Consider the following 12650-nt stretch of genomic DNA (forward strand, 5'->3'; position numbering starts at 1 on the left):
TTACTCCCACTCCTTTCCACAACAGGGACAGGTACACAAAATGCTTTATTTCTTCCTCCATCTCCAGTCTGTCTTGTATTTATTTTAAGGCAGAGCAGTGTAATCCCAGTTTATAAAACTAATGCAAGCGACAAGTTTTAGGTGGGAGAGGCTGTTAGCATCTGTGGAAGTCACTCGAAGCCAGCCAGACTGCATCGCTTGGGTCCACAGGTTGCCAGCTTGAAGCAGTTTTCTTTCGTTTTACTGTCCTGGCTGTCATCTCTTTGAAACCCTGCTACACTTGGAAATCTGGTCCACGGACTCCTTTCTGTGACTGGAGATCTGCAGTGCAGCCTTTTTTGTATGGGGCTGGCCAGACTGGTGTAGGATGACCTATTTCTTCCAAATAACTCCAGGGCTGAACAATCTGCAGTTCCCACTCTCCCCCTGACAGGTTTGCTGGCTGATCACCACTGCCGAGTGCTTCAGGACTTTGGCAGTGTGGGGAGCACTTGGAGAGTTTTCCAGCTACTTCTGCCTGTAATTTAAATCTGCCTAATCACGTTTTGGGTGTCCTTGCTAACCTTTCCTTCCATGGTCTTGGACTGAAACTTTAAAAGTGTTATTTTCTAGTCCTGTCTTAGCATTGCACTGTGCTGAATCAGCTGGTGTGCTCGGTCCCACGGGCAGCTTCTCTTGCAGGGACAGGGTTTGCAAAGGAAGGCAAGTTGAAAACCAGAGAGGAAATTTCTGGCGGTTTCCTTGAGTGAAAAGGTGTGCTGGAGATGCCGTGAGTGGAATGTATGATGGCAGTCATGTTGGGTCTGTGATGGATTCAGTTTGGGTCAAGCTTGCTTTTGAGGTGATTAGTTCCTCCACTTTCAGACTGTGAACGTATGTCCTAGTATACAGGAAATTCCCTGCTATACTGGGGCCACAAGACACTCAGGTAAAATAGCAGTCCCTTCAACCCAGGTATCTTTTGGTACTAGCGATAGCGGTTTGAAGGTCCTTTATATTACTTCCCTGTGCAATTTTATTCCATTTTATTATTTAAACTTTGAGGTAGTGACAAAAAGGGTCAGAAATGATACAGAAGAGCCAGTCGTGAGAATGAAATTCCCATTAAGGTAAAGAGCAACAACCAGTGAAGCTGGCATAGAGATATGAAACAAAGCTCCTCAGAAATGAGTCACGTGAAGCAAATCTGATTTTTAATCAGAGTGGGTTTTACTGCCTGGAGTGGATTTTGTGTGGGTTCACGGCTGCATACGGGAAACCAGAGGTAAAATCAGATCAGAATGACGGTATGAGAAGTGTCAGGTAAGTAGATCAGCTGGAGGATGGTTGTGTAGTTTAAAATAAATTAGAATAGTATATGTAGGACACACAGGAGAACAAAGTAGAGGTAGAAACAATCTTGGCCTGAGGAACACCATTTGGCCAGTACCTGTGAAAGATGTACAGTACAGAAGGGCTCCAGGAAAGTAGATTTAGGACTGAGATGGTGATCTGTAATTGAAGAATGGATTGAAAGGGGTTTGTTTTTAAATATGTGCTGTTGGGCCTCTTGTTTCTTCGCTTGCTGTCCTCTAAGCAACTGTTTCTTCTTAAACAGCAAAGTCGTGAGCTGTTTGCCCAAGGCTTGGATGTTGACAAATTGAATAGCAGAAGTCCGGTAAAGGAGATGCTGGTGCCACAAGTTTGTTGCTGAGAGGGGTGAGGAGATAGTGTTGCTCTTTATAATTTGAGACTGATCCAACTGATTCTTCCCTGGTAACTTCTTATTGCTGGCAGTAGGAAGTATTCCTAAAAATTCTAGTTTACAGAACAAAGAGAGCATAAATGAGTTACATTTTGTTGCACCTTGTTGAATATGTTTCACCACAGGCTGTCCATTGGGCCAGGTAGAGAAATACTGAACGGTAACTGCCTGGGAAGTGAAGAGGCTTGTGGGAGGAGGTAATAAACTTGAGTCTATCCCTCGTACTGGTTTGTGTGGGTGTTAGCATAGGTACAACCAGGTATCTGAATTAAGCCAAGTTATTTGTTTAACATAAAGCCTGAAAAAATAATTTGGACCTATTTGTCCTCTTTACATACATTTTTGTCCCCTCCAACCCAACATTCCTGGTTGAAATGAGAATAGTTGTTGGTTTGTTTTTTGTTTGTTTTCCCCATCTTGTAAATAGTATTACTTTGTCTGTGGGACCCCTTGGTTCATTCTTGGGCTCTCAGAACCGGTGCAGCAGGAAGGGCTGTAACCTGAGAGGGCAGAAAATGCTGTCAGTTTTATTTCTTGCTGCAGGCAGGCAGCGCCTTCCTCCTCCTCACCCCTCCGCAGCACCCAGGAGCTGTGCGTATGGGAGTCTGTGCTTCTTCCACCTCCTCTCTCAGGTTGTCCTCTCCTTTCCATGGGACCTCCCAGGCGATGGTTGGGGCTGGCCTTACAGCAGCTCCCTCCACAGTCCCCCGTTTTGCAGACTCAGAGGAATTGGGACGTTTCTTTCCGGGAGTAGAAACATACGAACTTAATTTTTTTTTTAAAGAATATGTATATAATTATATATAAGAAGAAATGAAATACAGGTATTTAAACACCATTGGTAAATTCATGCATGCATACGGTGTCTCCCCTCCATCCCACCCCTTTTGGATGTGTAGCATCCAGGAAACATTTTAAATGACAAAAACCTCATTAAAATAACAGGTCTTAGAGCAGCCCCTGAGCAAGCAGGTGCTCCCTTCTCCGGACAAGGCCACCGTCCCCCCTGTTTCACATCTTGTGTGCAAATAACAGGGGGGGCAGCTGGGCCTGTGTTCGCTGGGGCGAGGGGGAAGGCGAGACCAGCAGCGTTAGGAACAAGCCATGTCCCCTCCGCCTGTCCCTAGGCAGGAGACTCCTTCCCTGGGCTCCCCGACAACATCCTCTTCCTTTCACCCCTTTGAAAAACGAAACAAAAAAATCCCTCCTGCTTTATTTATGAATGTGTGTTTTTATACTTTTGGCTTTAGGTAAAATACTCCTTTAAAATGTCTTTTTTTCTTTTTTTTTTAATTATTTGGAACGATAATAATAAAAATCGTTTGTTGGTTTTTTTTTTTTTTTTGCACTGTGAGGCTCCCTCCGGGAGCAGTTTTTAACTCTGTATTCATTTGTACTCCGTGTCTTAAATCGTTTCAATAAAAATGTGATCATTTGTTAACCGGCTGCCGTCGAGCTGCGCCGCCCGCTCCCGCCCAGCGGGCGCCATTTTCTTTTCCTGAGGGCGGTGCGGGGGGGGAGGGGGGCGAGGGAGCAGCAGAAAGGCTGCGCCGGCGGAGGAGGCGGGCGGTGGCACCTCCCCCTCCGGGGCCGGTCTCCCCTCCGTTCAGTTTCCCCGCCTGGGTATGGCGGAGGGCGCGGTGCTGCGAGCCGTCAGGGGCTGCCTGGCCGCCTTCCCGCGGGAGGCCCGCGGTGAGCGCTGGGCCGCAGGCGTGGAGGGACCGGGGCGAGGGGGGCAGCCCGGCGGGAAGGGAGGGGGAAGGCCGCGGGGGTCCTGGGCCGGGCCCCGGCGATCTCTAGCGGCCCCAGCCCGCCATGAGGGGAGAAGAGCCCCGCGACTGGGCCGTAGCAGCCGCAAATGGCGCCTGCGTGGGTTGAGATGGAGCATCCGCGCCCCTACTCAGTTTCCAGCCAAACATTTCCAAGGTGAAGCAGCAGCAGAAAGGCTGCTCCAAAAAGAAAACAGAACTCGAGAAAACCGCCCTTCTTAGGTTATTTTCCTTTGTGTAAAATAGAAAAACAAAGCAGTAGTCGAGCTTCTGAAAATGTTCTGTGGTGTTATCTCTGTATCGGAGGTGAATCTCCTGTCACGAACATCCTCCTTGCCCACTCTGCTGTGGGTCCATGGCGTGGCCTCCTCTGTGGCTGAGAGCAGGAGAGTAGCAGGGCGACAGCCTGAGGTATCCCTCTGCCACCAAAACCCTCCCCAACAGCCTCTGGGTTTTAACAGCCATTTCTGGAGCTGTGGGATGAGAACACATCGCTTGCTTTTATTTGAGTGCCTGTGGGATGGGCTTTGAAGCCAGTTATAGTGTGTTGGCAGAGGGCACTTCTCTCAGGACACCGACACCAAGTAAAACTGTTTCTCGTTTGCCCGGACAGAGCTGGGGTGGACGGAGTCCGTACCCTATCTTGACAGGCCTCCGTCCCCGCTGGAGTTTTATCGAGAATGGGTGAGTCCAAATAAACCTTGTATAATTCAGAATGCCATCAGCCACTGGCCAGCTCTGAAGAAATGGACCTCAGCATACCTCAGGTATGAAGCAGCTTTGGAGCAGGACTGGTGGTGAATTTCAGTTGACCTCGGTGAAATGCCCTTGGTTAATCTTTGCTTTTATCCTTAAGATTAGCTCAGGTTCCTCCATGCTTCTGTGTGAAGGTGTTCAAGTCTTGTCAAACTGGTGTGTAAATTTTTTCCTGCAAACATAACTGTCCTGACCAGTTTGGATGCAGCATGAAGGGTGGGTGTTCTGATTGTGTGCATCCAGCAGGCTTGGGCTATCAAAAGTCAGTCCCATCGCCGTGCTGTGGCCCGTGCTTTGCCCTGTGGCCTCCCAGTTGGAGTGGGGCACTGTAGCACTGTAAGAACAGGCTGACTTGTTTGTGACTGAGTACACCGTGTTTTGTTTTGTTTTTTAAAAAAAACAACCAAATGATGAGCGTTTTAACAATGACTGATTTTGTTTTTTTAAAGTTCTTTTTTGAGAGGGGATTTCTGGTTAGACCTAGTTAGACCTAATTTAATTTTAAAACTAGGTAAAACCTAGGTTTAAAATTAAATTTCTCATGGAAATGAGGGCTGTGTTAGCCTCACAATGTGTGTGTCTGCCAGTCTCTGTCCACCCTTTCTCCCTCCTTGATTGCTTTTGAACATGTGGCCCCCCCAGATTTGGCTGGATTGAGTGGTCCCGAGAACATCAAGCTCCACAATGATTTGTGAAAAGAAGTGGCTGAAGAGAGCCCTCTGCTTGCGCAGAGGGAAAGGGAGCTCCTTGGTGAACTCACCTGTTAGACACAAGAGGATTTAGAGAGGTGAAAGATAGTGTGGTTGCCTTGACCACAGGGAGCACTCACAGCAGAGTGCCGGTGGCCTTATTATACAGTAGAAAATCTAGTCTAGAGACACCCAGCCATGGAAAGCCAGGCTTCTTATTTTTGCTGCCCATAAAAGACATTCTTTTTAAAGTAACCAGTGTCCAATATATGGGCTGATTGCAGATCTGGCTGTAAACCTTTGATTTATTTTGCAGGGAGGTAGTAGGTCCCAAGGTAGTGAGTGTGGCAGTAACACCAAATGGTTATGCAGATGCGGTGTTTCAGGACCGTTTTGTCATGCCAGAGGAGCGTCAAATGCCTTTCATGGACTTTTTGGACATTGTGGAGAAGAAAGTGACCTCTCCCAACGTATTCTATGTGCAGAAGCAGTGTTCAAACCTCACCGAGGAGTTCCCTGAACTTGTCTGTGATGTGCAGCCAGACATACCATGGATGAGTGAGGCACTTGGTAAACCTTCTATTTCTCTTATATTCAGTAAATCTTTTGTCTGGAACTTTAAAACAATCATGCTAATTACACAGTGAATGTTTGTTCTGCTTCTGGATACCACAGTTTAGTTTGGTTTCATCCCCTTAGAAAGTAGAAGTAAAATACCTAATGATAGAGTAATCCAAGTTTTGGGTTTGGGTTACTCCAGAATCAGTATCTCAGTTGTGTGTTGGGACCGTCACAACTGAAACAACATGGTGATAGTGCCATATAGCACTTCTTTTCATATAGTGGCTTTTCTCTGATTTAGAGTCATGTTTCAACTCGGATTCATGCTGTTGCTACCAAAGCTAGCGTAAGGAGTGAGTGAAACAGCACACAGGCCCCCCCCACCCCTTTGGTAAAATTACAGATGTTTGTTTCTAGTTAAGCAGTGCTCTGTTTCAGTTGGTTTCTATTTTACAGCATGTCTTTCCTTAAAGTGTCAATAAAAATTATTTACTGTGGTCTCACTTTTCTTTTTGCAGCTGTATGTAGATGTGCTGCAGTTTGTCTGTGGGCTAAGTCTTGGGGATTCAGAGTGTTGTAACCATCAATCTGGGGATGGATGGTACTGTGCCATGAAGTCTGATGGGCACTATGGTGGCTTCCAGTGTAGAAGTGGTTGCTGTTGCTCGCATAGTGCTATTTGCAATGAAACCTGTCATAGTTATGAAGGAAGTTAAAGGGCAAAAGTTGGCAGAAAATTATTTGAAATGCTTTTAAACATGACACTTCAAATTCTTTTTTTTTCTTGACAACATTTCTCTATTCGTCAACTGTACAGGGAAGAAGCCCGATGCTGTGAATTTCTGGCTCGGCGAATCGGCTGCGGTGACATCCTGTACGTATTGTATGGTGCTGTAAGCCTTCTGTCTGCTTTCAGCACAGGTTTAAGTGGGCTTCTTTTGAGTTAGTGGCTCCGTAGGACTGTTTTTTCTGACAAGGCAGTTCTACTTTAACGTGCTTTTTTGCATTCTTTCTCCTGCACTTCTGCAGCCTCTTGCTGCTGTGTCTCTTGGTGCATCTACCTGACATTGTGTCAGGCAAGGCGCTGATAATTTGCTTCCTTGAATACGTTTGTTACAACATTATAGTGTTACTTTCCACTCTCACTGGCCAAGAGGAGAAAGCAGCCTGGCAATGAGGACAAGCTGGCACTTTCGGTTTACTGTTGTTTCTGATGTAGAGTAGGAAACAATGCTGATTTTCTCTCTTTCTTCACATCTGTTTTTTTTTTTTTCTCAATCCTAGTGCATAAAGATCATTATGAGAACTTGTACTGTGTGATATCTGGAGAGAAACATTTTCTACTGCATCCCCCGAGTGACCGTCCCTTCATCCCATATGGTACATAATTTACTGTGCAATATGTCTGGAGGTTGGAAGGAGGAGAAACTAAAATATTGAAAAATATGAAAATGGAAACAGAGATAACATTTTGATGTTTATGCAGTGTCACACTTTCCAGTTTGAACAGAAATCTCTTCGATGTTGTGCTGCAGGGAATTTTTAATACAAGCATTATTCTGAGGTCAGGTTTTCCTGTCCTGTAAAGTTCATTGATAGTCATGGCAGTCTCTTCAGCTTTAGAATATTTCAAGTATTTAGGTATCTTGTCAGTATTGTAGCATGTCATTGCTGATGTTTGACAGGTTTGGATTCTGCCTGCTTATTCTTTTCTCTGGGAAAAAAGCCAGGAAACTGCAAAATAAGATGTAATTTTAATGAAATATTCAGGTTACTAACTGAATCTCTGAAAACCGGAGAAATGAAAAAAGAGATTCTTATGGCAGCATTACTTCACATTGCTTGTTTTCTTTTTTTTTTTATATTGCTTTCCTGTGTGCACAGTAATAGTTTGTTATGTTGCAGTGTCATCTAGAAGATGGACAACTTTATGCCTCATAAAATGACTTTATTTTCCCATTCCTTGACTTTCAAACCATCAGATTAAGTGAATGCAGAGTACTATATGGCACTAATGTAATTTCGCCTAGGTATGTGTGCTGCTACAATATTTTATTTATACTGGTTTTATTTTGTTTACAACCTTCAAATCATAGAATCGTAGAATGGTTTGGCTTGGAAGGGACTTTTAAAATCATCTGATCCCTGCCGTTCACTAGACCATGTTGCTCAAAGCTCCATCCAACTTGACCTTGAAGACTTCCAATGATGGGGCATCCACGACTTCTCTGGGAAACCTTGGTATAAAGTCCTGTTCTGTCTTTCTAATAAGCCCCCTTCATATATTGAAAGGCCGCAATGAGGTTTCCCCAGAGCCTTCTCTTCTCTGGGCTGAACAACCCCATCTGTCTCAGCCTGTCCTCATAGGAGAGGTGGTGCCATATGTATATGACTATGAAATACATGTATATCAGGAGTCATACTTTGTAAAGCAAGTTCCTGTTAAAAAATAGAACAGAGATAATGCTTACATTTTATAGTGTGTAATAAAAAGACAACATCTTTTTGAACAACAGGTTAATGGAGAAAAACTCTCTCAGAGAAGGGCTTAGAAAACCCCATGTGCTGGAGCAATGAAGAAGAGCAACCTGCAGTACCTGAAGCAGTTGATGAGACTTATCAGATAAAATTAGAAGTGAAAGGATGGCCACAAGTCAGTAATAACTGTTGAGAGTGCTGTCTTGCTAGACATCCCTAAGAAGAAAGGGCAGAATATAGAACAATGTGTAAGTCAGGGATGTATTTATGACTTCCAAAAGGGAAACAAGACAGTTACTGGAACAAAATAGGACAGGAAGTAAAATGGCTTTTGAGGAGAATAAGTCCAATGAAGAAAGAAGGTTGGAATTCCCAAAAGGACGGCAGTTCAGTATTCAGACTGACTTAAAAAAATAAAATTAAGAAACTGGTTGAAAATTTAAATGGACAAAGGGAAGGACAATGAGGACAGTAAGTTGAAAGTGGTTTTGTCTTAATTATTCTTTTACTTGGTGAAAATGTGACATGCCTTGCCATTAGTTTCTCTGAGTATTACTATGATTTGTGCCATTTAATTCTTTCTGTGGTTGCAGAGCTCTATCAGCCAGCAACCTACCGGGTATCAGAAGATGGCTCATTTGAAATTGTGGATGAGAAGAGTGAGGAAAAGGTAAAAAGTATCTAAAGAACACAATCAATATAGTAAAGATAGTTTTGGGCACTGCTGAGCCCTCAAACTGAGCATATTGATTAATACTTAGAAATCCTTCAATATTGGATAGATAATGGCCAGATATTTCACTTGCGTTTTACTATTCGCAAAGGTTCCAGAACAGAATTGTACTGCACACCTGAAACCATTGATACCATAAACTGTCTTCCTTGCACAAAACTAAAATAGATCCAGTGAAGGACTTTTAAATCAATCAACAAAATAGGAACTGATTTCATTAAGACTGAAATAGACTCCTCTGCATTCACTTTCTTTTCGCCCTCTGCTCGGGGCTGGATTTTGCTTTACAGCAGTATCACCCACTGCAATGAAACATATCCATCTCAATGAATAAATTGTGTTTTCTTAGTAGTAGCAATATTTATTTGATTACAGTCTATAGATCTGGAGGCACTTTACAAAAACTCAGTAGCCTTTGTATCTAATCTCTCTCCTTTTGTCTCTGCAACATGTGACTAATGCTACAGCTGAACTTGAGCTGGGGCTTTTTCTCTGTTTCCAGAGTGGTGCTCATGGAATCTCATGGGAGTGTGAGATGCAGTGAGGTGGATTCTGAGGTTTGTAACTCTGTAGGCCACAGAAGAAATTAATCAGGCAATAGGGATTTCCCAGCAGGAAGGGGGTTTTAGCTGCTGGGAATAGAATTAGACTGGAGCTTTAGAAGAAAGGAGTTTCTAAAAAGAGTGGTGCAGATGAAATAGTTGAGTACTGAATGTAGGAGGAACAAGTGACTTTAAAGGGCTGGAGGTGTTTTCAAAGTATGCCATGACACTGAAATTTAATGTCTGACATTTAGCACCTTTTCCCTAATTAGAAATGCTTTGCTGGAGGCAAATTTTTGCATCCTTGACCTTTTCTGAGTTGAATGTGGAAAGCTATGTAGCTGTACGTGTTTTGCTAGGCAAAATACATGTTTGATAACCTAGTAAGTTTGGTTACCAGATGTTTTTCTGGAAGCTTGGTGGAATTTTTTGCCAGGGTCAGTACCATATACCTACTCTTCTGCTTTTAGGTGCCTTGGATCCCCCTGGACCCATTGAATCCGAATCTGGAACAGTATCCAGAGTATGCTCAGGCAAAACCTTTGCAGTGTACAGTGAAAGCTGGTGAGATGTTATACCTGCCTTCTCTCTGGTTCCATCACGTTCAGCAATCACATGGCTGTATAGCAGGTAAAACGCACAGTATTTCCAGATATGTTTTTGAACTGTGGTGGGTGTGCAGCCAGATAACCCACAGCAAAGCAGAACTGAGACCAAAGGTCCCTTTAAGATCATCTACCTCCCCTCAGAAGGAAATAGCAATCTGGACAGATGCCATGGGGCTACCTCCTTGCAGTCTCTTTTGCTTATAATTCATAGCATTGTGCTAGGGATGTAGCAGAAGAGTAAGTCTTGGCTAGTGCTAGGGATATAGCAGAAGAGTAAGTCTTGGCTAGTTTTCAAGCCTGGAGAAGGATAGCTAATTCAGTGATCATGGTCCGATTTCTGAGCTAAGCAGAAAAAAAAAAAAGCTAAGCAGTTTGTCTGCCTAGCCTGCTAACTGCAGATTGCTCATCTGCATACCTTTCAGAGAGACACTGCCTGGTGTGTGTGCCGTTATCACATCAGCACAAAACATCGGGGGAAGAAAAGGAAACCAGAAATGTGTGAGTTTTAGGCATGAATGTAGACACGTCATGTGAGCTGGAATCTGCTCTGACCCAGATCTCTTACCTTGCTAATAAGCCTGTGCTTGTGTTACTGTTCCCCCGCACGTATCAAAAGACATATCATCTCTTTCTTTGTAGGATTTATCATCATCTCTCTCTTTTTTTTTTCCATCCCCAAGAGAGTTCCAGAGTGTCAAGCATTGCTCGATTGGTGCAGGTGAAGGGGTGGGGATGGTGCAAAGTATTATCATTATTTCGTGTCAGTTTTGCAAGGTTTGAGGAAGAGGTTTCTGCTGTCCTTTACCTGAAATAACCCTGTCTGTCCAAGCAGAGTAAATAAAGTATTCTGAACAACATAACGTTAGTATTTGTGCAACACTGCAAATACTGCAAAGCATTTTTTTTACTCAGGATTTGTGATGCTGTGATAAAAAGACAAGCTAGCAGTAAAGCAGTGTTTCTGATTCTCTTTTCCCAGTACTGCTGCATCACTCCTTAAAGATTATTTAGAAAAAGTAGAGTTGCTTCCCGTTGCAAGCCCCCAGCCACTCCCTTTTTCTCTGTCTAGCAGAAGTGCTAAGGAATTGCCGAGTTTATTTGGCCTTTGGTCTGTTAATTGTGCTACAGTCTGAATACGCTTGAAAAATCAGTATTGTCTGGATCTGGTCCGGCGGATGACTGAAACTAGAGTATATCCTCCAAGAACCATTGGTACAATATTATACTGCTTGGCTTATTTTTTTCTAGCAGACGTATACCAAAATTAAAATGAGAAGCCAAATTAAAGCACCGTCTAATTGATCACCATCGTGAAGTAGTGGTGAATTTGTGATCCTTTACACACTCAGAGGAAGAGAGGTTCCTATCTAGATATTAAACTTTGCGGTATATTTGGTATTTTTGGTCTAAATAAAAGCATACATTTTCTGTTCCTAAAATCTTTGCCAGCTTCTGCTCCAAGGAATCCCCAGTGTAGAGTCTGAAGAGGAGTTGGTTTGGATTAAGACAGAGTTGCATTGGCAGCATTATTAAAGAACTCTAATGTTTGCTTGTATTATTTTTGGCTGTAGTCAAAGATTTGCTCATTTCAAAGTTCAGTCAGTAATAAGGAAAAGCCAAACTGTGTAAAACAATCTGCGAACATGTTTGTAAATCATTACATTCTAGCCTTAGAGATGTTTTTCCTTTTTTTGCCTCCTCAGTGAATTATTGGTATGACATGGAATATGACCTGAAGTACAGCTATTATCAACTACTAGATTGTCTCACAAAAGCCCTGGAAACGTCATAGCAGAGGTGGGGTACTCGAGCTTGTGATCTTTCTCTCTGGCGTGATACATTCATTAGCATCTGTGACTGGAGTGCAAACATGATTTAAGTGAAAAGGACTGAACATTAAATTATCCTCAAAAGCATCTGTCAAATGGATCATGGCTATTTTGCTTGATTTCAGAGTCCAGATCAATTCACCAGGTTCTTTGGCTTGTAATAGAAGGTTTGACAATGGCGTTTTTAGGTCTTTGCATGTTGCCTCAGTGATGGTGAGCAAAGTAAAGTTTGAAGGGAGGCAATCCAGGTTTTGGAAATCCCAAACAGAAGCCATGACTGTTTAGATCTACAGACTGTTTTCATAACAACCCAAGTGACAAGGAAGAATCTGCTCTGCCATCCACCAGTGTGTCAGGCTGCATCAGTCCAACACATGCATTCTGCTTCAGGCAAAACTCCTGTCCAGCTGTAATTCACTAAGTTCAGTGGCTGTGGTGTTTTGATGGTGAGAAATTACAACTTCTGCAATAAAAGGTCAGTTTAAAAACTTATTTCTGTACAAACTTAGTACTTTTTTTCCAAACGATGTGATGGGTGGAAAACATCTAGGACATGCAAAAGTCAATGCTGGCTATTTTCCATGTTAAGCTACATGTTTTTATTGTTGTTTTTTTATTTCTTTCCACCATTGTATTTATTTAGCTGCATTTTCTTACATCCTGAGTGATGACTTTAGAGTTGCTTTGCCAGACTTACAGTCAGTCTGCACATCACCTACAGTCTTGTGGCATGATATGTGATTCTGCAGCTTGTAAGCTCATTGCTTGTTTCATTCCTTTGCCATTAATTGCCACCTATCACATAGTCAGGCGAGTTGTGTGAACCAGGAGCCTACTTCTGCACCCTTAATTCCCATTTGGATTTCCATTGAATGGGATGAGACTACTCACATGTTTGAGACCCACAGAGTAAGTCTAGAAGGCTATTAAACACACAGACA

The 12650-nt window shown here is 43.2% G+C and overlaps 1 protein-coding gene across 1 annotated transcript; it reads left to right on the top strand.

Annotated features, from left to right (window-relative positions):
* The first annotated feature begins 1126 nt into the window (after positions 1-1126).
* JMJD7 (jumonji domain containing 7) lies at positions 1127-12200 on the top strand. The gene is made up of 8 exons (XM_074149278.1): positions 1127-3436; positions 4127-4280; positions 5275-5528; positions 6337-6393; positions 6804-6899; positions 8591-8667; positions 9743-9902; positions 11584-12200. Exons 1-8 carry the CDS (start codon positions 3370-3372, stop codon positions 11670-11672), a joined length of 954 nt encoding a protein of 317 aa, XP_074005379.1. The 5' UTR covers positions 1127-3369; the 3' UTR covers positions 11673-12200.
* The last annotated feature ends 450 nt before the right edge of the window (positions 12201-12650 follow it).

The sequence above is a fragment of the Numenius arquata genome, chromosome 6 (genome assembly GCF_964106895.1).
Source record: "Numenius arquata chromosome 6, bNumArq3.hap1.1, whole genome shotgun sequence".
Lineage (NCBI taxonomy): Eukaryota > Metazoa > Chordata > Aves > Charadriiformes > Scolopacidae > Numenius > Numenius arquata.